Raw genomic sequence first — 25,063 nt, 5'->3', positions numbered from 1 at the left:
AATGTTCCAGCAATCTCATTACGGGGGTTGGGAAATTAAAAATAATCATCAATTTTACATCATTATTGCAAACTACACAGATGCTGTAATACCAAATCAACATGCACTTTCAAAACATTCAGAAAAAAAATATAAAATAAGACATTACTAGATTTTAATATGAACTAACTACAACGGCACAAGAACAACTGATTTCAGAGATTTACTGTTTTACTACACAATGATTATCCCTGACAACCTTCCAAAAAGCAGTCTTATAATATAAATCCCCATGTACAATTTTAAATACTTTGTAGTTCAGGCAACATTTTGTACCTTGTTTAAGAGATCTGCCTGCCCTAAAATCCCCATCACACTGACACAACAAAACAGATTTAAAACTTTATAAATTATTGATGCATTTGAGGGACTGCTGTTATATTATGCATGGGCAGTCAAAAGGATTTGGTCTTAGAACAGTATAATATTTTTGAGAAAATTCCCACTTTATGCAAACAAACTATGCGTAAATTAACAAATTACCAGATCATCTGTTTGATTTGGCATTTTAGAACAATAAGAAAGGTACGATTCTATGTTATGATGCGACTTTCAGCATAGATTCTTTTACCGTTGTCAAGCATGAGTGGTTGATAATCAGAAGCTGTTATCCATAAAGTATCGTACCTTTCGAATTACCAGATCGATAAGTCGTATATGAATATCCAACACTTGCATGATAATGACATGAAAACACATTAATTCTTAAATGTTAGGATTACTTTTACCTTTATTACTTTGAAAAAACTTATTGGGAAAAATATAACTGTCATTTCTTTACCAACCCCCAGTTGTGTTTTGGCGACACCTCCCCTACCACCTACCACTGTCATCATCCCTATCCTTCCAACCCCGAATATCACTACTTCCAAAGGTATCAAGGATACAAAAAAACAAACAAATCAATCCCAAACTGTCTCCCTGCAGGTACCACAGCAACTAACACGAACTGAACAAGTGTTTGCCACTGATATGGCAATGTCCCCCGCTGCCTAAGAACTGAATGTCTATATTTACTACTTTTTATTTTTTGGTCACATACAAGATGCCTGAAATGACTGGTGTCTGCATAATCAGCCAATGAAGGCTGCCAACATACTTGAAAACATTGGGTGCAATGTTTTATGAGATATCGCGTTTAAATAAGTTTGAAAAGCGGTCAAAGTGTTGTGGTGACCTTGAAGATAAGGGCAAGGTCACCCAAATCGACTGGTGTCTGCGTAATCCCCCAATGTATGCTGTCACTAAATTTGAAGACATTGGGTACAACAGTCCATGAGATATCGCGTTAACAAGAATCGGGACGTATATGTACGCCGCTGAATACATAGTCCCCCGTTCCGCGTTGCGGAGGGGGACAATAATCTGTAAATCAAATGTTCAAAAGCTGGTATGAATGCTTTGCATAGCATGACCACAAGCCCAAGCAGTGCATGGCTGTGCTATATAGTTTTCAACACCTCTGTCCTTTTTCAAAAGGAATTCCTAATGAAAAATGTAGAATTAAAATAATTTCAGTTCCATTTTCCCCATCCTACAACATTTTAGACAAATCAGTTCAAGGACTTTTGTTTTTATTTCACGATTGGCAAAAAAGTAATCTGTGCACCATTTACAGAAAGACTGAGTGTGTTGGGTTTAACACCCATAGTATTTCCCTCTGTATATGACTGGGCCCTTTGTGCCCCAACACCTATCTGTTAAAAAGAAGCCTCTCACAAAAACCAAAACAACACCAAGTCCATACGAGCTGATTTTTCCTCTCATGCTTTAAATAAGTAGTGAGCAATTTTAATTACGATTGCAATCATAAAATGATACTGCCTTGTAAAACTCCAACAAAACAAAGGAAACTGAATGAGTAAAACTGTCAGTGACGTATATACTAATAAACTGGGTTGTTGCAACTACAATAGATTGCTCCTCCATATAGTATTGCTGGTTCCATCCACTGACCTTGACTAAACATTGGCAAATATTCAGAAACCAGCTCAAGGATATGTTCTTGAAAACAAAAATACATTACAAAACATGGTGCATGTTCACCCAGCTGAGCAAGCAACCAAGGACAACACAAGGTACAACAGCTCACAGCCACTGACATGCTACGACAATGACCTCAAGAGCGGCCAAAGTGGCATGCCAAGTACCACAAACTGGGATACCTTTTGGCTGGGACCCACCATCTTGTTTCCGCTTGCCGTAGCGGCGTTTTGTGGCTTCCTTCAGTGTGATGGGGTTAATCTCCCCCTCGCCCTGCACCAAGCTGTTTCTGTAGGTCAGCAATGGCTGCCATTCCTCACTACCGCTCACTGGCATACCCTGCGGCAACTGCTTGTCCAGATACTGAACCCTGTGGAAGAAAACAATATAAAAGGTGAGCTACTGAACACTCCAACTCACTGGCATACCCTGCGGCAACTGCTTATCCAGATACTGAACCCTGTGGAAGAAAATAACACAAAAGGTGAGCTACTGAACACTCCAACTCACTGGCATACCCTGCGGCAACTGCTTGTCCAGATACTGAACCTTGTGGAAGAAAACAACACAAAAGGTGAGCTACTGAACACTGCCGGGAACAAGAACAAAGAACTCAGCAGAAAACAAAAAGATGTACAACTAAACACACCAAAAACAAGCGTTTGCCACTAATATGGCAATATCCCCTGCCGCTAAAGAAGAATAAGATATTTATAACATATTAACTAGGTTTTTTTAAGACATTAGGTGCAATGTTTTACGAGATATCGTGTTAACAAAAGTTTAAAAAGTGGTCAAAGTTTCAGGATGACCTTGAAAATATGCTCAAGGTCACCCACATGAACTGGAGTCTGCATAATCCCCCAATGTAGGCTGTTACCAAATTTTAAAATATTGGGTACAACAGTGCATGAGATATGATGTTAACAAGAGTTTGAAAAGTGGTAGTCAGCGGTCGTGGTGATCTTGAAGATAAGGTCAAGGTCACCCACATGAACTGGAGTCTGCATAATCCCCCAATGTAGGCTGTTACCAAATTTTAAAATATTGGGTACAACAGTGCATGAGATATCGCGTTAACAAAAGTTTGAAAAGTGGTCAGTGTCGTGGTGACCTTGAAAATATGCTCAAGGTCACCCAAATCGACTGGTGTCTGCGTAATTCCCCAATGTAGGCTGTCATCAAATTTGAAGACATTGGGTACAACAGTTCATATATCGTGTTAACAAGAATCGGGACGCACATACGGATGCTGATAAATACATAGTCCTGCAGTCCTGCGTTGCTTGGGGGCACAATAATAGGTGAGTGTAATGATACAAAGATTTTAATCAGTGGGTTTTCAATCACAATAACAGAGAGTTGTCCCCCTTAGCAACTTGGTTTAGACAGTCTGTCTGAGCATGGTGTAGCACATGGCCAGTGTCAGCCATTAAAGGAACACTGTAAAGGTGAACTACAGAACACAAGAAAACAACGATTTAACAATTGAAAACTGCGAAATATATCTTAAAAGGACTTATTGGAAAAAAAAGTGTCCTACTATAGGGGTATCATGACATTTTGTGCCAAAACAAAACCTTAAGATCACTGCATTAGATACAAATAATCAAGAGGACTAGTGAAAATTTTCAATAACAATATTCTACCCATACATATCTCCACATATAGCTGCTTCACATGAAATATAAAAATGTAACGAAGCAAAACTAAGTTCTACCCTGAAGATAATGTTTCTTGTGAAATAAGTAAATATGACTTACACTGTCTTCTTGTCTTGTTTCATCAACTTGTTGGTGAATTCACACAGGACTTCAAGGAAGGCGATGTTGTGAGGGGCGTCAGCGGGATCACGTCCCTCTTGGCTCAGTAGACTGAATATGATCCCCTCCCTACACAGAAAGCAGAGTGAGTGAGTGAATGAGTCACTGGGTCTTGGGTGAGTGAGTTAGGGTCTGTATGAGTGAGTAAGTAAGTGAATGAGTAAGTCAGTGAGTCTTGGGTGAGTGAGTTTAGGGGCTGTATGAGTAAGTAAGTGAATGAGTGAGTGAGTGAGTGAGTGAGTTTAGTTTTACATCGCACTCAGCAATATTCCAGCTATATGGCGCAGGGGTTCAAAATCTTTTTAAAAAGTCACTTGACTTTAAGAAAGTAACTTGTCCTGACTAATTTTCCACTTGCCCTGATTTTATGAAATAATCATGTTGATGTAATTATGAAAGAATAAATCAACATGGTATTTGATGTTAATGTTTACTGGACTATTTATTGAAAAGTGATAAATAGCAAAGAAAGATAACTCTACTGTATTATCATTGCGAAATTTAATAGCTACATTTTGAGCAGATATGGAATTTAATCCAAGTTTATTTGCAGTTTGAAACCATAAGTGGAAATTATCTAGTAGCCCACGGACAAGTAAGATACCATTATATGGCGGTGGTCTGTAAATAATCGAGTCTGGACCAGACAATCCAAGAGCATCGATCTGCGTAATTGGGAACCAATGACATGTGTCAACCAAGTCAGCGAGCCTGACCTTCCGATCCCGTTAGTCGCTTCTTATGACAAGCATGGGTTACTGAAGATCAATATTCTAACCCAGACCTTCACAGGTCAAGAGAATGAGTGAGTTAGAGTCTTTGTGAGTGGATGAGTTTGAGTGACATTGAAAATTCCCAAATTGGATTTAATAATTGGTGAATTCATGTTAATACATGAAAGTACTAACTAATTTTATTTCCGTGAAGAGTTAAATAGTATATCACTGATAACAGGACCAATAAATGGGAAGAGGTTTCAATACTACTGAACTTAATACAATCTGATATGGTATTAAAATACCTCTGAGTCTAAGGAAACAGGAACATAGGAACTATCCAATAATACTACAACTCCAAGTCCACATCCTCCCTTACCTATGCATGGCAGCAACTGCCTCCCTGTTTTTGACTTGATCCAGACCAAAAGACAATGCAAATCTTCTGGCCAATTCCTGAAAAACAAGGAAGCATTTTCTATAGCTCCAATCATTTCATAATAAAGATTAATCCTAAAGATAAAATCCTCAAAGTCCCGTCAAGGAAAGAATATGACTTTTTATAGTCAACTGAACTGACTTCGATCTTAAAGCATATGGTCTATAACATGCCATATTTTTGTCCCATAGAATATTTACAACGATTCGACTTTTGGCATTCAAATTAAGCATGTCTTTGTATTTTCTGGAGCAGTACATGAATCCAGGAACTCCTTATATCTTAAAACACTTTAAGTCTTCATTTTAAGTCTTCAAGTAATGACACGAACCCCTGACTTTCATGCAATGACAAATTATCTTCAGTAACATGAAAGACTTGGTTGGGCATTAACCTATAGTAAACAACAATAGGCAATTTAAAAAAAAAATAATAATAATTTGATAGTGAGCAGAGCAAGTACTCTGGTCAAACAATGCTGAGACCGAGAGGTATCCCAAATATCAAGGAAGTCTCACCTTTATAGACTGGAACGCATCAGACGATCTCTCAATCTGACCCTGCTCCACTTGTAACTCTTTGAAAAGCTAGAAATAACAGGCAAGATTTCAGTTATTGTTTTGTTCATTTTAAGTTGCAATCAGCAATACTCAAGCCAATGCAAGGAGTTTCTCTGAGAATATTCTGACATACTTCTACACACACCTCTCAGTTATCTCTATAAGTGTCCATTACAAAGAGACCCGTGAAGGTCTGGGTTAGAATATTGATCTTCAGTAACCCATGCTTGTCATAAGAGGCGACTAACAGGATCGGGTGGTCAGGCTCGCTGACTTGGTTGACACATGTCATTGGTTCCCGATTGCGCAGATTGATGCTCATGTTGTTGATCACTGGATTGTCTGGTCCAGACTGGATTATTTACAGACCGCCATCATATAGCTGGAATATTGCTGACTGCAGCGTAAAACTAAACTCACTCCATTACAAAGACTCAAACAATTCATATTTTGGGTTTTATGCTTAAGTGATATCACAGTATACCAACTAAACGTGGGGAGAACATTAAGTGATAAAAGTCATAGACCATCTTGCTGAATTAGACAAGCATGGGTACCATGCTAACAAAGTCAGAATCATATCTTGGGTGGAGCCAAGGTCAAAGGATTCTGTCACAGCTAAGGGACACGACTCTTGCATTACTTTAAATGTTAGTGATTTATTTCAATGTTATTTACTTGTGTTAGACTGAGGGCCAGTGTTTTGGCCGTTGTGATCTTGTTGATTTCTCTGGCTTTGCTTAATGTAGCCTTGATGATGTCTCCATAATCGTTGTAGAACTGGAAACAAGAATACATACAGAAATAGTAATAAGCCTTGCGATCTGATTGACTGAGTTGGGTTTATCACAGCTTTCAGGTATTCTACAGCGTATCATAAATATGCATCACATCATATGTTTCACAGTGTGTTTCAGTTCAAGGTGTGAGGAAAGACCAACGTGGTACATGTCTGAGGTATTATGCTCATCTGGTAAATGCCATGATCAATAGTATGGTGCTGACAATACTAGAAACATATTTGGGCGAACTGTGATTCTAACCTATGATCATATGCTTCTAGCAAGGAACCCACCTCTGCACAGTGAATTGTTGCACCTTAGGCATCAACTATGCTCCCTCTTATGAAATGAGACGTCATCAGTAATGGTTTACATGACAACACAAAGATTCTGTAAGATCATGAACTGCAGTAATTACAGAGATCATCAATGTTAATGTTGCAATAAGGGAGGTGCATATTCCTTCCAGTGCGTTAACATCACTGACATATTAGCACTTTAAACGTAAGGTGAGATAGTAGAGGTTATCTAGAAAGGAACTTCTCAACTTAATCATCTTCTTGAACATATATGACATATGTTATATTTGGGATTACACTTTCTTAGTAAAGTACAGATTCTAGTACTTTTTTGGATTCGAATCCCGGAGGGGACTCAACCCAAAAAAGTACCAGAATCTGTACTTTACAAAGAAAGTGTAATCCCAAATAGAACATATGTTACATTTTACCACTTTCTAAAATGGCATTGTGTATTTCATTCTTGAACATACCTTCATGTAGTGTTTAAACATGTCGGCGCCGACTTTGATGGAGACGATGTTATAGACGATGAGCTTACAGAAACAGGCCAGGAAGTTTCTTCTCTTGTGGAGCTCCTCAATCTTGACATTCTCATCAACATCATCTGGAATAAGATATAACATCAAGCAGTGAATCAATTATATATTTCAAATGCACAAATGTATATAAAAAGGAAAACCAATTACACCTTCTTCAAAACAGAGTAGGGAAGTTTACAGTTATTCACTGACCGTCATCATCCTCCACGAAGACTTTCTCTGACAGGAAGTTGCTCAGATGAAGATGCATGTTTTTATCTGGTTCGTACACAAGTGGTTTCATTACAGCGTTTTCTCCCAGGTGCTTGCTGAACACGACCAGCAGGTCACAGATTGTCACATATGCCTGGAAAAACAAATAAAGAAATCATCAGCCTGGTGACGCCTCACTGAATAAAAAAACACAACTCAAGAATACATCAGCCTAGTGACGCCTCACATCGATCTATGCAACTGGGATATGATGATATGTGTCAACCAAGTCAATCCTGACCACATGACCACATGATCCTGTTAGTCGCCTCTTACGACAAGCATGGGTTGCTGAAGACCAGTTTTAACCTGGATCTTCACGGGTCTTCTAATAATGCAAAACCTAACATAAAGTCTCTTCACTCTGTTCAGTGTCCACAATTTAGCTAATTCTTCCATATCTGACCAGCAGTAGGTTGACATACCTCCTCATTCACCCTGGACAGCTGATGAAACATGAGATCATGACAGTTCTTCATCAGCTCGTTTAAACGTCGTCTCAGCAACTTCATTTGTTCCTATAGAGACAGAAAATAAATAATAAAAAGATGCCAATAAAATCAATCATGGTCCAATTAGGTGTGAAACTATACATTGCGTCAGTTTTGATGATCCATGATGCTGAAAAGGTACACCTACAGAATACCGGACACCTACCAGCCATATTGTTTAGTGTCATGTCACCCTAACCCTAAGTCAACTCGCATGCTTTCAAAGATGGCGGAAGGTATCCGGTATTCTGTAGTCTTACTGCTGAAAACAATACTTGCTTTTCTTTTAATGACAACACAGTGTTTTGCTGTATTTGTTTCAACTTTTAATAGCTGTTAAGAACGCATATCATGCTTTTCTTCTTTTCGATCACTTTTAATTGGAAAAAGTGCTTTACAAGCTCATAACATGATCTACAATGGAACTGCATCACAAAGTTCCGTAAACCATTGTGATCTCATTGATTACCATGATGTCACAAAGGGGATCATTTTCACATGGAAACTATTCTTTGCTGCTTTACCCTGGAATCAATGTAGAAACAAAAGTCTCACCTTGTCTGGATTGTGTTCGTCCAGAGCTTGTTGTCCCCACAGTAAATACATGGAACATGTCGACATAGCACTACAGATGATCTGAAAACAAGACAATGAGATAAAAATAAACACAGATCTCATATAATTGGGAACTTGATTTAAACTCACACCCATCTAAGACATCGCCTCCTAAACCAGCACACATTGCTGTGGAATAGTTCCTTACCTCTTCTGGCATGCCACCATGTTCGTTGGCTGTCTTGACAATGTGGAACACATCCTCCCAAACATCCCAGCTGCTCAGATCATGACAACTGAAAATATAATTTTTTAAGTAAAATTGATATTTTATACTTATCCTGACTCATGATCTTTTGCTTATCTCCTTCTATGCGAATGTTCGTGGAACACTTGAATCCCTTGTAGTTCCATAAAGTGGACGTAAAAGTTCTCTCACCCACGAGTTACCTCCCTTTTCCCGTGCAAACAGTCATGTGACCAGCACTACTTGCCACTCTCTCCTGAATAAGCCCATGCACTTGGATCTACTGAGAAATCCGAGGTGTCTTCAGCCGCGAGGTTGGGAGGGCTTGACCTCATGAGTCAGGATAAGTATAAAATATTATTCCTTATCCTGACTCATGATCTTTTGCTTATAGAATCTGACGGATTGGTGGTGGGTCAAGCCACTTCGTGGATTCATCAGCTGTCTTTAGATACGTCCTGTATCCCCCCCTGGGAACTGCGCAACGGCATTTCCTAGATCCTATTCTTCCAACTTCCGTTATAACTCGGGAGGACCACAATCTTGTCTTACTTCTCTCTCAGACAAGTGAATCTTCTAGATTCATGTGGATTTTAGATATACTAGTATCTTCTTTTTACTAGTTATCTATAACAACCCATAGATTATGATAAGATCGTTATCATAAATGAGTTGCAACCCCTTAACGTACAGGTAAGATCGTTACCTGTACAGAGCCTTAATCACTCATGCCAGTCTAGTCTGGAATGTGCGCATGGACTTTCAAACTAGTACTTTTTCGTAATAAAACTTATCAACAAGTCAACGTGATAAAGAATGAGATTTCCAACTCAGCGCCTTTGGGGAACCGTTAGTTGTTGTGATACATCAAGAGGCCCAAACTGGTGAATGCCTGAGACGTCTTGGTGGCTATGTCTCTGAGGTAGTGGTTGGCAAACACTGTATCCGACTTCCAAAAGCAGCCCTCCATTATTGATGATGTTGAGCAATTTCCATGCAGAGCGAGTGTAGATGCCAGTGCTCTGACTTCATGTGGGTTGGAAGCTCTTGGGAGGTTCTCATCCTGCTGCTTTATAGGCTCTTATTATAATGGCTCTCGTCCAAAACGATATTGTCGTTCTTGAGACCTCCATTGATAGTTCGTCCAAAATCCAGCACATGTATCTCTGATATTCGAGCTGCCGTAGCTAGGGCAAGGAGGAACAGAGTTTTCTGTGTAAGTAGCTCGAAGGTAGTATGCTCTAGAGGTTCATAGGCATCACTCATGAGATGTCGTAGAATTACGTTCAGATCCCAAGCTGGTGCTCTGAATTTCTTTTGCTGGTCTTCCAGTTTAACAGAGCGTAGCAAAGCAAGTAATTTAGGTACTTTCGTCAATTTGATGCCTGTCTTCATAGTGACGACTGTACTAATCGCTGCCAGATATGTAGATAATGTCGAACCTTTCAAATGCCTTGTATATCTAGGGTGACATAGATATTCCGCCACTTGAGGATGAGATGCTTTCATAGCCGTGAATCCTTTCCACCTTGCATATTGTTCAAATTTCTGCCATTTGTCGTCGTAGAAATTGCGAGTTGATCTGTGTAATGCTAAGGTTACTGCTTTCGCTGCTCTGGCGGAGTATCCTCTTTTCTTTAGACAAGTTTTGATATGGTCCACAATGCGTGTAACTGGAACATTAGTGGGTTCTTGTGGACTTGCTTGGTGTGCGGATGTCTGAGTAGGTTCGCCACTCTGGTAGTTTGAGGGTTGGACTTCAGAGTTCTTGTACTAGATCTAGGAACCAGACTCTCGCTGGCCAATAGGGCGCGACCAAAGTCAGTTGTAGTGCTTGGGTCTGTTTGATCTTCAATATAACTTTCGGTAGTAAGATCGGAGGCGGAAACGCGTATGCGTTAAGTCCTTCCCATGATATGCTCAGTGCATCTGTTGCCCAGGCTTGAGGATCTGGTACTGGTGAGACGAATGTCTGTAGTTGTTTGTTGAACCTCGTGGCAAACAGGTCTATGCATGGGGATCCTATTTCCATTATGATGAGCCGAAATCCATTCCGTGGGTGACGAATGAAGTTGACGAGATAGAGCGTCTGCTAGAACGTTCTTGGCTCCTGGTATGTGACACGCCCTTAGCCAGATGTTTGCTTCCTCCTTGTGTCTACTTGTAGACGTCCACCCACTGTTGATGGTTGTACAGGAACAGCTGGGGGTGGAAGTGTCCAGTCGTTCCGAACCCCATTTTCAGCGTCTAGCTCCTCTCGAACCTCTGGGATTACGTCCACTCCCAGGGTTCCCCTCTGTAGTTTCCGGATGGGCGACGAAAAGAGCTCTTGGTAGCGGTTTGGTAAATCTGTCACTCCAGGAACAAAATGCTGGTAGACCCTGTCTACGTAATAAAGTGAAACCCTCCGAAGTTGAGGCCAAGTGATCCGACATGAAGTGTTGGTCCTTTTTCTGAGTTAGTAGAGCTGATAGTATCATCCTAACCTCTTCGGACCTAGGGTTCTTGAATTTTTGTTATCAATGTCTCATTGATCGCTCTAGACCTTGCTAACCTGAAGAAAATTCTCCTAGATGAGGTGTCGAGCATTCTCTTCCCACAGAGGTTACTCCTGTCATATCTTCCTACGTAACCTCTGTTCTAATACGGCCATATTTCCCGGTTCTCGTAAAATCCCCTAGCGGCAAAAGATCGCAACACGAATTATCTCCCTTCTTTCTATCCAATCAGAACACGTGTTACATCGACTTAGATTCAACTTGACTAACACAAGCAAATGTGAGGCCACAAATATCCCCCATCTGCCGGGGACTTGTGTTGATGTTACATACAAGACGTTTAATGGCTAGCTTGTCCGTTGTCAACGAGGGCGATGGAGACGCCACTGATCCGCCATAACATGACTGAGTTCTGTCTAGAAGAAACGTTTGCGCATCGCGCAGGGGAAGAGGTTTAGTTTTCTCGAAGTATACGGAAATTACCGAGGCCTTGCGAATGATCACTTTTGAAACAACGTTGCTGATTGCACAACTAAATCTGATTACCTCCAATCACGAGTCTTGAACGCTCACACCATGAAAGGGCCGTATTAGAACAGAGGTTACGTAGGAAGATATGATAGGAGTAACCTCTGTGGGAAGAGAATGGGTGTCGAGTTGAGCCAACTTTTTATCCTCCACCTTATAGGCCTTGTTCCGTGAGTCATTAACCAACTTCATGTTGTCGTCTAAGTCCAGCGCTCTCATGAAGGGATCCATATGATGTAGAGGAAACCTCCTCGCGTTGAATGATGGTAGATGTTGATAACTAGTTCCTTTCTCAAAAGCTATGCGTAGGTTTGTAGCCACCTTGGATATCGGTTCAATTGGTGGAATCGTAAGAGAGTCGACGTCGTCCTTCCACATCTTATATGTGCATGTTTCATCCGATTTCTTGGAGGGGGACTCCAATCCATTAGCTATCCAAGATGTGACCTCCGCTTCTGAGAAGACGTAGACATCCTGTTCATCAGATAGTACCTAGTCAGTTGAACTGTGCCTTCACGAACCCTCCTTTTGCGAACCTTCATCTCGTGATTCTTCCGCTCGCGATCCTTTCTTTCGCGAACGTTCCTCCGAACGTCTGTGAGGGCTGCGGGATCTAGATGTGGAACGGCTGGATCTCGGAGAGGGCTTCCTAGATGTTCCTAGACGTAACTCTCGTAGTCTCAGGGACGTTTGTGAACCTTCCATCTTCAATCATGATGACTAGTCGTCTGAGTGTGAGGACCTTCACGAACGTTATCTTCAGTTGTAGACATGTGAGGCGTAGATGTAGGTCTATCAGGTTTGCGAAGGTCCGAGGGTCTGCGTAGTAAACTGTCTCATAAAGTCGCCCGGATCGAAGTTCTGCGTTGTCTGGAACTGATGCGGCGTGGACGAAGCGTTCGCGAAAAGCTGAGGTGTTGTGTGCATCTACTTCGCTGATGTTGTCTCTGATGACTGACGTCTGCGTAGTTGGTGGTTGGTTGTCGAACAGCTGAGCAGCTGTCGTAGTTGCAGGAGACGATCGCGTCGTCGTGGAGGTCGATTGTGTCGCTGTTCTGGCAGGTCTAATAGGTACTTCAGCAAACACGTCTGCTTCGCCAGGCGGGACAATCTCTTCATTAAACGACCTCTGATGTGTTGTCTTACTGGGACGAGTTGATTTCGACGACGATCTAGTTGCAGATGACTTCTTCTGTGTTGCAGATGATGAAGACGTCTTCTTCTTATTCTGCATTGTCGTCAACTCGGTCGTAGCAGCCCCCTTCTTAGACCCAGTAACAGATGACTGCCCCTGCAACATACTCGACAAAACACCTGAATTATGTATTTCGGCAGTAGCAGACAACATACGATTACCGGCTTGCTCTCCGGATTTATCAACAGTGATTTGTGATGCCTTCCTCACCCGATCCATCGCACGTCTATAGATGTAAGACAAATATTGATTGAATCGCAAATTTGATAATTAAATGCAATATCTACAACGCAAGGTGGAAGAACATGGATTAATGCATGACGGGCATTGGGGGTGAGGATCAGCCACTGATAGCCGGAACCTGCAAACACTGCAAGATTTCATCAAATGTAAACAATTACATAACGATGAAATAAGTATACATATAATGCAAGCTAGTTAAAACCATACACATCGCTTGGGCGATGAAGGAGAGAGTGACAAGCATGGCTGGTCACATGACTGTTTGCGCGTGAAAAGGGAGGTAACTCGTGGGTGAGTGAACTTTTACGTCCGCTTTAGGGAACTACAAGGGATTCAAGTGTTCCACTAACATTCGCATAGAAGAAGGAGATCATGAGTCAGGATAAAGAAAAATACAATAGCTCATTTTATCTCCGGAAACTCAAAAATCAACATTCCATATAGTAGGAGAAAGTGATTCAGTCTAATGTTGCTCTTAGCACTGTTAACAAAACAGGACACTGAGGGCAATAACCATTACATATTGCAAGTGTAGACTATACAGACTTCGGTTGATTTACTGCTGCACTGTCAAAACCAGTAACAATCAATTTTATGATGTCACAAATATTACACTCAGATTGACCCCTATCTGAAAGACTTTTGATAAAACCCTGAACATTTTGCTCAACATGACATTTCGTATGCAAAAGAAAATGGGTAGGACACGGGTCAAGCAGTCCATTTCTTAAATTACGCAGTACTGTTGACTGCCAATCAAGACATATTTCTGTTGGTTTCCAGACTCCAGACTTTTTTGTAAATTTAAACGACATAATGCTATAGAAATATAAGAGCTAAAGACTGACCTGTTGAATGCATACATCCTCTTTAAGCTGGCCGCCAGAGCGAAGGTTTCATCATCATCTGGTTGCTCCCCCTAGAAGTAATTAATGACGGACATTTAACATCGTTTTGAATGTTTGAAGTGAGGTAGTAGAGGTTGCTGTGTATTTGTAATGATAGGCAGTGGCAGAAATAGATAAAAAGGCTGGCTAGTCACTGAACTTGTGATGTAATATATTAATATACACATTACAGAAAAAAATTGTGGTTTAGGTACCATTGTGCGATTTTTAGATGATAGAATTTTAAGAATGACTTGATACAGCTTTTATCATACTTGTGTTTTATGGATGGTAATATCCTATATATAGAAATAAAAACTGTATTTAGCTTGACCAAAACACAGAGTAGGGTAATCTAAACTCCAGCTGCAAGTCTTAGTACAAAACTGTCAGTACATTTTGACATGTATACTTAATCTGCAATACCATAATGATTCCATTGGTCAAACACTGTATTTCGCGGGACCCCTAGGCACATATTACAGTTGCATGGAAAATCATCTCAAATATTTTGCATTTAAGATACAAATTATGATACTTTAGTCCAAATTCCATCTCTTGATTAAGTGCAAGTCATTAACTTGAATATCACAAATGATGATAAATATGCCTTTTATGGAAAAGCAACCAAACTCATCTAAATAAAACTGCTGAGACTACCTGCCCCCAAAGCACCTTTTCAAGTAGAATTTATCGTCATTAAGCACACGTGGATCATTGGCTTAATACACAGTGCTCTCTTGAATGCCTCATCTGTACCTACCTCTGTGAAATAGTCTTGCAAAGCTTCTCTGAACTTTACAGTAAGACCGTCAATAACAGTCTTCCTCGCCACATCACATTTGCCAGCAACGGCATACTCGTCGCTGCAGAAATACTCGAAGCACTTGGCGCACGCCTCCAGCACCTTAGGAACATGAAACAGGAACCAATCTTCAAAAATGTCTACTAATTCATATTTTACAGTTTCAGGGCATGCCTTTCACACACAACCTTACCACCCCCATGCCTTCTACCACACACACACACACACACACCAACCCCCCCATGCCTTCTACCCACCCTATCCATCCATCCAGTCATAATGCTAGCCCACTCAGATACCCTGCACTCAAGACACAGTATACTGACTCCAAGCAGAAGAGTCTTGTTTTTCTTTCCCAAATGATTAGTAACAGGCACTGTAACAACAAGTACCATCTTTTCACGTCTTTGAATGATGCTGCTTTTCACTCACAGGGCATGCTCTTACCATGTTCTTACGTTCACTTCTCTGTGGCAAATGGAGTTAAACATGTCCTGCGAACAATTTAATGTCTGTGCAAAACCTGAACATAAAACCCTCCTTTCAACACACCAATGCCATGCAGGAGTTGCTCCTCTTACCTCTGTATCTGTGTGCTTGTCAACAGTTTCTTGTAGATAACGCAACAACAATTCCAAATGCTGGAATGGAAGGAGACATTGTTAGAGAAATCAACACAAATACCTGATCTTCACAGAAAGCAGTTACTGTATTTGTCCTAATAAGCATACAAGGAAATCCATAGTGAGGGCATTCATAAATATTACCTACACATTGCTCAGGATGTGCTTGTAGAAGCAGCGTCCTCTATAAGGTACATACGGTACTTAACTCAATGTAAACCACCGGCTTTAAAATAGCTTTGGGGAAAACATTTTCTTGACATATGAAATTGGTAACACATACGAAATAAAAAAACAACAAAGGTAATAATTGTTTTATTATTGAAAACAAATGATTTAGTGACACGTTTTGTATTCAGCAACACGATTAGTATGCTTCAGGAACAGGCACAGTAACCCATTTTGCTCCATATGTGAAACATTTTCTTGTGAAAAACAGGAAGAAATATTTTCTTGTTACCTTTTCCTGCCGACTTGATGTGTAGATGTCAAGGTCAAAGTACAGGGGGATGAGCAGCAGATTGGCTACTTTCTCTGGGTCCATCAGGTACTGCAAGTTTTGTTTTAAACATATTTTATTCACAGAAAAAAGGATTAGGAACAAGCTCTCCTTAGAATAACTTAGAATACCCTCTACTTGGTATGTACACAGGTAACTTAGATTCCCGCAACTAAAGATGACAGATAGTGGACAAGAAAGTAGTATAGGAAAAAGAGAGAATTTATACAGAAAAATATCAATATGCTATTCAAATTGTTATCCACACAAAATAGGGGGTGTGGTCGAAGCAAGTCCTCTGATTGGTCAACGCTTGTCAATCTGTAAATTGTAAATTCGGGTGCATTTTTACTTTCAACAACTGCTTGACTTGGAAGAAATGTAAGATTGTTTTTGCAGCAATGGCTTCTCAAAAGAAAGCATCATTTGTAAATGTCTCCTTAACAAACATCAACCAACCAGAGGGCATGCTTCGAAAACCACCCCCCCACCCCCGTTTTGTGCGACTATATCGTCATCCATTTGTGTCAAGATCGTTTAGTTGAGAGTCAAAATCGGGTTTCAATCAACTTCCAGAAATAACAATAAAGAATTGGTAGGTGTCATGAGTGGTGATCAATAGGCCAATCATCCATGATTATGTTTACATTAAGTTTTAATTGACTGCATGCGATGGTAGAGTAGCGATCTGCAAGGCAGGCGGGTAGGGTACACCGAAGTGTCTGGCCTTGTCATAATGTATTGTACTGTGAAACATTTCGACCCAGAGGTCTCTCAAAAACAATATTTTTTAAATCTTTAATCCTTGCAAAGACACGAGGGCCTGTGGTGAAACAGGGTATAGTTTACGAACACACAGTGCCATTCAGAAAGTGGTCAAATGCAAAAAGTATCTTCCTAACAATCGGTAACAATTTTCATAGTTAAAAAATAATAAGTTACAAATATCAAACATTGACAACAATGCAACCCTTTCAGAGAAAACCCGTGAAGGTCTGGGTTAGAACGAACCTTCAGTAACCCATGCTTGTCGTAAGAGGCGACTAACAGGATTGGGTGGTCAGGCTCGCTGGCTTGGTTGACACATGTCATCGGTTCCCAATTGCGCAGATCGATGCTCATGCTGTTGATCACTGGAATGTCTGGTCCAGACTCAATTATTTTCAGACCGCCTCCATATAGCTGGAATATTGCTGAGTGCGGCGTAAAACTAAACTCACTCACTCACCCTTCCAGAGAACCAAATGATTATTTCAGAGGATGCTCCCTACCTTCAGCAGCAGCTGCGGCAGAGTGACGATGAAGTGTTCCGTCAGCTTCGTCTTGTCCTCAAGCACCTGCTTGGTTTCCTTGGCCGTCAGCTAGCAACACAATTGGCCAATCACATTTTTTTGGTTTTTATGCCATAATAAGCTTTACTCTTGCTGTTGCACAGCAACTTAAGAGTGGTACTTGATTCATTTCAGGAATATACAGACAGCTGAGTGCCTGAGTACAGAGAATTTTCAGGGCATGAGTACCTACCCCCATTTCAACTTGTTCTTACTGTCTTACATACAAAAATCTGGGGATGAGCATGTCCTGTCTGTGTAATAGGGAATCCAAGAGGTTATCTAGGATTTTAAATTATGAGGACTTGGCAGACAAATAGGGAATGTCTTTTTTTGGTTCAGAATTGAGACATATTAATAGTTCTAATTTCCCTTACTTCAGAGGATGAAGCACTATTCAATATGCTATATTCCACAGAGTTCGAAACATTACGACTGTTATCACATACCTTCCTGTTGGGTCCTCTGCCAACAGGAGACTCTCCAGTTGCTGCCTGCTTCACACAACACACCATGATCTCAATGAGACTTGTCTCCTGTCTGTCATCCAGGGCTGGAACCAGAATCAGTATTTGTGGTGTATATATCCCAGGATAATGGCTTAACTCCTGGTTAAACAGGCTGGTATCATACTGATTGTTCACCATACATTCCTCAGTGAGTGAGTGACGAGTGAGGAAGTGAAAGGGTTTGAGTTCTACTGAGTGAACGAGAACGCGAGTTTGAAAGTGTGTCGGGCAAATGTTATTTAAAGCCAGATTTTAGTTTTATCAAAGTATTTCAGATCAATGGTGAAAAGAAATCGACAGACAAATGCCCTCAAACGGAGTGAATTCGGACACATGTAAAGGGCACATCTCTACCTTACATCACTGTGCCATTGTCTCTTGATGTCAATACCTACTTCAAATATATTTGTGAATGTAAAAGTGTCGGGTGAAGATCTTTGTTAGAACAGACCAACTGACATGGTATCCCGTTAACATAGATCAATGTTCAACTTTATCACTGTACTGTGTGGTGCAAACATGCATGTTCCAAGACTGCACGATACAGAACTAATGAAAGAAAGAATGAATGAATGAGCAAACAAAGAAGGATTAATCAAAAGGATGAATGAACAAACGTACCTTCCTCTCCTCTGCCAGGTTCCTCCAACAGCAGATCAGTCATACACTCCCAATCCTTCATCATCTCATTGATCTCCCACAGGCTGTCCACCAGGTACGCCCGCATGTTCGTGGAGCTAAAACAACCACTGTCGTCATATACTCGTCATCATATCTCATCCGTGAAGGTACGGGTTAGAATATCGATCTTCAGTAACCCATGCTTGTCGTAAGATGCGACTAATGGGATCAGGTGGTCTGGCTCGCTGACTTGGTTGACACATGCTATCGGTTCCCAATTGCGCAGATTGATGCTCATGCTGTTGATCACTGGATTTTGTGGTCCAGACTCGATTATTTACAGACCGCCGCCATATAGCTGGAATATTGCTAAGTGCGGCGTAAAACTAAACTCACTAACTTACTCATCTTATCTTAGTGTTTTGAGATCATATCAATTATCAATGCGTGTTGAAATGCAGTCAAATACTAAAACATGACATATTAACCATAGCAACATGATTCAAATGGTCCTTCAATTGCTTTGAGCAGTATATTCTCATTAACAAAGGGTGATGGGGTAGCCTAGCGGTTAAAACGTTACTCATCAGCCTGAAGCTCTTGGTTCAATTCCTCACATGGGTACAATGTGTGAAGCCCATTTCAGCTGTCGCTGCAGTGATAGTGCCAGAACAGTGCTAAAAGCTGCGTACAACCATAGTGACTCACACTCAACCAGAAAATACCAGCCTCCTACTAAGACCATTAAATTGTGGATTCCTAATGCGAATACGAGTTATTCTCACCTCACTCTCGATGAAGAAGAGCACCAAGTCTCTGATGAGTGGAGTGTTGGGACTCCGTTTCTTCCCCTTAGCCGACTTGAGATTCTTCGTTGCTTCGTCGTCACGTTTGAAGAGCTTGGTGTTGAGGAAATCCCCGGCCGCCTGCGCCACCTGACGGTGGGATGAATAAACCAACTCGTACACATTCTCGCTGTCCTTGTCTGACAACACATTATCACTGTACCTGAAAACACAAATTAAAATATTTGAAAAATGATAAGAAATAATCAACGTCAAAGGAATAATATAGCTAACAGAGTTTTAGAAAACATTGTATCCATAATACATAAAAATAACATCCAATGTGCATTCTGTTAAACGTAAAAGAGTGTTGATGCTGGAATCATTGATAAAATTTAAGCTTGTATCTATAATTTATCATACAAACTCATTGCTGATATAAAGTACAATCCAGTCCATATCAGATTTCCCAACCATCTGCCCACCCATCCATCCATTCGCCCACCCATCCATCTGCCACCCATCCATCCATCTGCCCATCCATCCACCCACCCATCCATCCATCCGCCCACCCACCCATCCATCCATCCATCTGCCCTTACCTGAGAATGCTGACCACCAACTTGACAGCCTGCACAGCAACATCATACTCCTTGTCCAGAGTCATCTCAACAATACGGTCCTGATGGAAAGGGGGAGAAAATTAATCTCAGAATATTAGGCCAGACATTTCTTTTGTCTTGTCTTACACACTTGAAAAAAGGTCACTAAACCTGCAGATGTGATATTATCCCAGGTTTTCAACATGTCAACATCATAGAGACACGGAAAAAAAAACCCAGCAGAAGAGCAATCTACACAGTCACCAACATGTTCGTCTACCCATTTGGTCAACTCTTACAGCAACCAGGCGTTACTAGGGACCTATTCTTACCAAAATAATCATGGATTGTTAAGCTGTCAGATCGAAATACATGATGGGACATTTAGGTAGCAAACACAAATTTGTTGGGACTGATGATGCATTGATAATGAAACATGTATGTTGTTTTTCAGCTTACCTTGAACCTGTTGGTGAAAAGTTCCAGTTTTCCAGACAGATCGTAGGAATCATAGAGTGGAGACAGGGTCTTCAAACACCACGATCTCACATCACCAACCTGGAATGGCAACATAACATAAATATTCAAACTTTTTGTTCATGGTGTGCGCACTAAAAATATAAAGCTTCTGCAAAAAATTTGGGAATCATTTTGTGGTTGTTATCCCAATACAACCAGAACTCGTATATTTTTTACAATTTCATAAAACTTTTTATACATGTTTGTAAGTGTATAAACATGATGAGATTGCTTAAAAAAAAAAGGGTGTGCCCAGTATTCCTCTTTAGGACCTGAACATCTGGAATGTCACAATAGACACAAGGAAACGTGCAGCATGAATCATTGATGTACAGTTCAAAGGACGGAACTTGCAAACTTTGTTTCTATAGCTGACACACTGACCCGCAAGCTACGTAGATGCTGAGAAACTACCATGTTTCAGAATAATTACAGCTATGGCCAGAATGGTAACCAACCTTGTCATACAGCAGCCAGCCGACATATTTGAGATAGCTGTCGTCGAGGAACATAAAGGGATATTTCTTCATCCATACGCCGATCTCCATCATGCAGATAGATCTGATCTCAGGTTGGGTGTCTCTGTAACAGCATCAATACTCAGTGACGGAGATGAGATTAATGATGCTTTGCAACTAACAGGACCAAGTAGTATTGCAAGTATACTGCAATAAGCTTTTTAAATGATACATATTGCAAAAACAACTTTGTTCCTGTGGATCAGGTAAAAAATTGTAACAAAATTTGTTATAACTTATATCCTTTACCCTTAAATTTTTAAAAATCATTCACAAATGTCACCCTTTGAAATTGACAAAACAGGAAAAATGTGAAAGTGATTTTCCCCTCAATTGTTATCTCCCCTGAATCCATGGCAGCAGCTGACCAGACTGAGTGAGTTTGGGGTTTCAATGCTGCTTTTGACAGTTTGCCCGGAAACATTGACTTGACAATGCAGAAATAGGATCTGCATGTACAATCAGTGTCAATTTATACCTCCCATGAAAAGTTTAGACTCACTCGGGTAAATATAGCCACTTACTTCAGGCAACTGTTCTAAACTAAAATGTAATTTTTTAAGTAAAATTGATATTTTTTCCTTATCCTGACTCATGATCTTTTGCTTATCTCCTTCTTCTATGCGAATGTTAGTGGAACACTTGAATCCCTTGTAGTTCCCTAAAGCGGATGTAAAAGTTCTCTCCCCCACGAGTTGCCTCCCTTTTCCCGCACAAATAATCATGAGTCAGGATAAGGAAAAAAAATTGCAAAATATTCCAAAGGCACTGTTTACACATGAACAGATGTATTGTACAAAATTCGTCATGTTGAAAAGATTATTGTCATGAGTTCAATAAATGATGAAAATCAGTGAAAATTGGCGAATTCTTAACAAAACTTTACACCGAAACACAGTCGTTCACATGCACGATATTTGCACATGCTTTTCAGCAATTTGTTGCATGATCCTCGTGCAATTCATCTGCATAAGGTTTGCAGTTGGTTCCCCCAAGCTAGTGGAGATATCAATCTTCGATGGAACCATATATATGTCCATAACATTTAGTGAGTGTTTTAAGTGAGTCTAAACTTTTGATGGGTAGTATATGTCAAACACATTCATTCACTCCCAAATATACTGAGGGAAACAAGTAAGGGAACACATTTCATTGCAGTGAGTGAGTGAGTGAGTTTGGTTTTACGCCGCACTCAGCAATATGCAAGCTATATGGCGGTGGTCTGTCTTAAATAATCGAGTCTGGACCAGACAATCCAGTGATCAACAGCATGAGCATCGATCTGCGCAACTGGGAACCGATGACATGTGTCAAGCAAGCCAGCGAGCCTGACCACCCGATTCCGTTAGTCGCCTCTTACGACAAGCATGGGTTGCTGAAGATCAATTCTAACCCGGGCTTCACGTGTCACTTCATTGCAGTGTTCCTTTACCTTGATGTAGGAGAAAGAATGAAATGAAACCGCAGACAGGTATGGAGATGAGGAACCATGTATCAATCGGAACTCATCTGGGATTCAAACCCACAAACACCAAATTTTGACACTGAGCAGCCAATTCAGAAAAACAAACTGCAATCACAGAATAGTATCAATATTTCCTCATACACACTCCAGTCTACTGCTCTCCACATAACACTTCTAACAGTTTTCTGCGATATCAAATACAGCAATGTTGAGACTTACCTGTATCTGTGAACAAACACGCCCTTGAAGATGTACGTCAACATGTTCCTGATTTCGGCCTGGTTTTCTTCCAACTAAAAAGTAAGATTGGGAAGTGTGATATTATGAGAGTGGCTGAACTATATATAAAATATTATAAGTCAAAGAATATGCTTATTATGTGAGCACAATCTTGAAACTATACAAAGATAATACTTTCACCTATCTCTGCCTTTTTGAGAACAAACCTGCCTATATTACAATATATTTTTCCAATGATTTTCACTTTTAAAACCATCTAAACATGGTAAGAAAAGTACTCATATACAGTTTCTAAATTGTTATCAAACAAAGAGAAGGGACATAACACAGATATCATACCTCTTGTCTTTTAGTCATGAGTAGATCCAGCCTGTCAGTGGCCCTCTTGGACTGTTGCTTGGCACGCTCAGACTCGTACTGTCTCTGAGTGTTGTCCAGGTTGATGCTGAGATTGAGGGCAACGTCCACTAGTGCCGTCATCAGTTTCATGGCTGTAACCATCATCATACAATTAGGAATCGAAAGTCAGAAGATGACAAATCCCCCCGGACCCAACATATTTGACTGACTGAGTTTGGTTTTACGCCGCTTTTAGCAATATTCCAGCAACATCACGGCGGGGACACCAGAAATGGGCTTCACACAATGTACCCATGTGGGGATTCGAACCAGGGTCTTCGGCGTGACGAGCCAACGCTTTTAACCACTAGGCTACCCCACCCAACATATTTGAAAGAACAAGTCATCTGACAGTTACTTAAATTCCAACTTGATTTTTCTTAGACTAAGTCCAAATCGTTTCCAAGGAAATCATGAAAAATATAAATGCCAAAAAGCTGTAAATAGTTAAGGGATCTGCCTCATATATATATAAGTTTTAGATGCTTGATTGGCATTTTAGAAGATGATATTTGATGAACATAGAGATTTTTCTGGGTTACATCTTCTTTTTTATTAATAAAAAAGTAGATGTAACCCAGATAAATCTCTATGTTTATATAAGTTTTGCTGAAAGATATTGAAAGGTTTTCAAGTCGTGCTCCGGAAATGAAACCCACTCCTCCCTTTTGAGACTCAGTCCGAATTGTTTCCAAGGAAACTGGGAAAAATAATAATGACAAAAATCTGTAAATGGCAAAAGGCACCACTTTGGGATCTGCCAAGTTTTGCTCAAAGATATTGAAAGGTTTTCAAGTTGTGCTCCGGAAACGAAGCACACACCCCTTTTGAGACCAACATGTTTCCATGGTTACCGAGAAAAATAAAAATGACAAAAATCTGTAAATAGCAAATGGCACCACTTTAAGTTCTGTTTGATATATCTACCAAGTTTTGTTGAAAGATATTGAACAGTTTTTGGGTTGTGCTCCATAAACGAAGCCCGCCCCTATCTTTTGAGACTAAGTCCAAATTGTTACCATGGAAACCAGGAAAAAATAAAAATCCTAAAAATCTGCAAATAGCAAAAGGCACCAATTTGGGATCTGCCAAGTTTTGCCGAAAGATATTAAACAATTTTCGAGTTGTGCTCTGGAAATGAAGCCCACCCCTCCCTTTGAGTGAGTGAGTGGGTGTGTGTGAGTGACGTGTGAGTGACTTGTGAGTGAGTGAGTGAAGCTTTACGCCACTTTTAGCAATATTCCAGCAATATAAGGGCAGGGGGGACACCAGAAATGGACTTCACACATTGTACCCATGAGGGGAATAGAAGCCAGGTCTTTGGCATGACGAGCAATAGCTTTAACAACTAGGCTACCCTACCCCATCCTAAAGAGTCAGGGCATGTGTAGATATCTTTGCCTGAACAAAATGACAATACCTGGCATTTATTGAAACATTACCTGCAAGTGTGCTGGTGTGTCGGAAGGCTCGAACCTGGGAGTCGGTGAGTCCAGTGAGCAGCGAGATGACGTTGTCCATCATGTACTGGTCGTAGATGATGCTGTACTGACACTGACGAACCAACACCTGAACAAACTCGTTAAAGTTCTGCTTGAACTTCTTCCACTGCGGCCCACTCATGATCAGAGGGTAGTCGCCGCTGTCCTGAAAGGTGAGCGAGTGAGTTCAGGTTAACACTGGTTTGAGAAGTACTTTAGAACACAGTGTTTCAAACTAAGGGAAAACCTAGTGGTGCCAACATTTGAAAAAAAATCTAGAGAACCCCTGAGCCTTAAATTTTTTAACACTTGGGATATGACAAGGACGCTTTTCTTTCAAGCTCAGATGTGATCGCTTTTCGTTTGTTTGTTGTTTAACGCAGCACCCAGCTAAATTCCAGCTAAATGGTGGCGGTCTGTAAATAATTGAGTATGGACCAAACGATCCAGTGATCAACAGCATGAGCATCGATCTACACAATTGGGATATGATGACATGTGTCAACCAAGTCAATGAGCCTGATCATCTGATCCTGTTACGACAAGCATGGGTTACTGAAGACCCATTTTAATTTTGAATTTAACAG

The 25,063-nt window shown here is 40.6% G+C and overlaps 1 protein-coding gene across 1 annotated transcript in view; it reads right to left on the bottom strand.

Moving 5' to 3' along the window:
- Positions 1-25,063, bottom strand: part of LOC124277282 (cohesin subunit SA-2-like) — a 50,845-nt gene that overhangs the window by 19,084 nt on the left and 6,698 nt on the right. Inside the window, 25 exon segments of the mRNA XM_046712934.1 lie at positions 2,205-2,392; positions 3,786-3,914; positions 4,941-5,017; positions 5,519-5,587; positions 6,239-6,340; positions 7,115-7,248; positions 7,376-7,529; positions 7,861-7,953; positions 8,482-8,562; positions 8,690-8,777; positions 14,041-14,111; positions 14,843-14,986; positions 15,466-15,525; positions 15,968-16,057; positions 17,278-17,367; positions 17,787-17,890; positions 18,468-18,567; positions 18,569-18,583; positions 19,253-19,475; positions 19,855-19,934; positions 20,314-20,412; positions 20,832-20,955; positions 22,576-22,649; positions 22,936-23,087; positions 24,438-24,642. Of these exon segments, the coding sequence (XP_046568890.1) occupies positions 2,205-2,392; positions 3,786-3,914; positions 4,941-5,017; positions 5,519-5,587; positions 6,239-6,340; positions 7,115-7,248; positions 7,376-7,529; positions 7,861-7,953; positions 8,482-8,562; positions 8,690-8,777; positions 14,041-14,111; positions 14,843-14,986; positions 15,466-15,525; positions 15,968-16,057; positions 17,278-17,367; positions 17,787-17,890; positions 18,468-18,567; positions 18,569-18,583; positions 19,253-19,475; positions 19,855-19,934; positions 20,314-20,412; positions 20,832-20,955; positions 22,576-22,649; positions 22,936-23,087; positions 24,438-24,642 (2,746 nt within the window).

The sequence above is a fragment of the Haliotis rubra genome, unplaced genomic scaffold (assembly GCF_003918875.1).
Source record: "Haliotis rubra isolate DU_JTF1 unplaced genomic scaffold, ASM391887v1 Scf22, whole genome shotgun sequence".
Taxonomy (NCBI): Eukaryota; Metazoa; Mollusca; class Gastropoda; order Lepetellida; family Haliotidae; genus Haliotis; species Haliotis rubra.
Note: the sequence above shows the minus strand (reverse complement) of the source record. Positions and strands in the feature narration are given on the sequence as shown.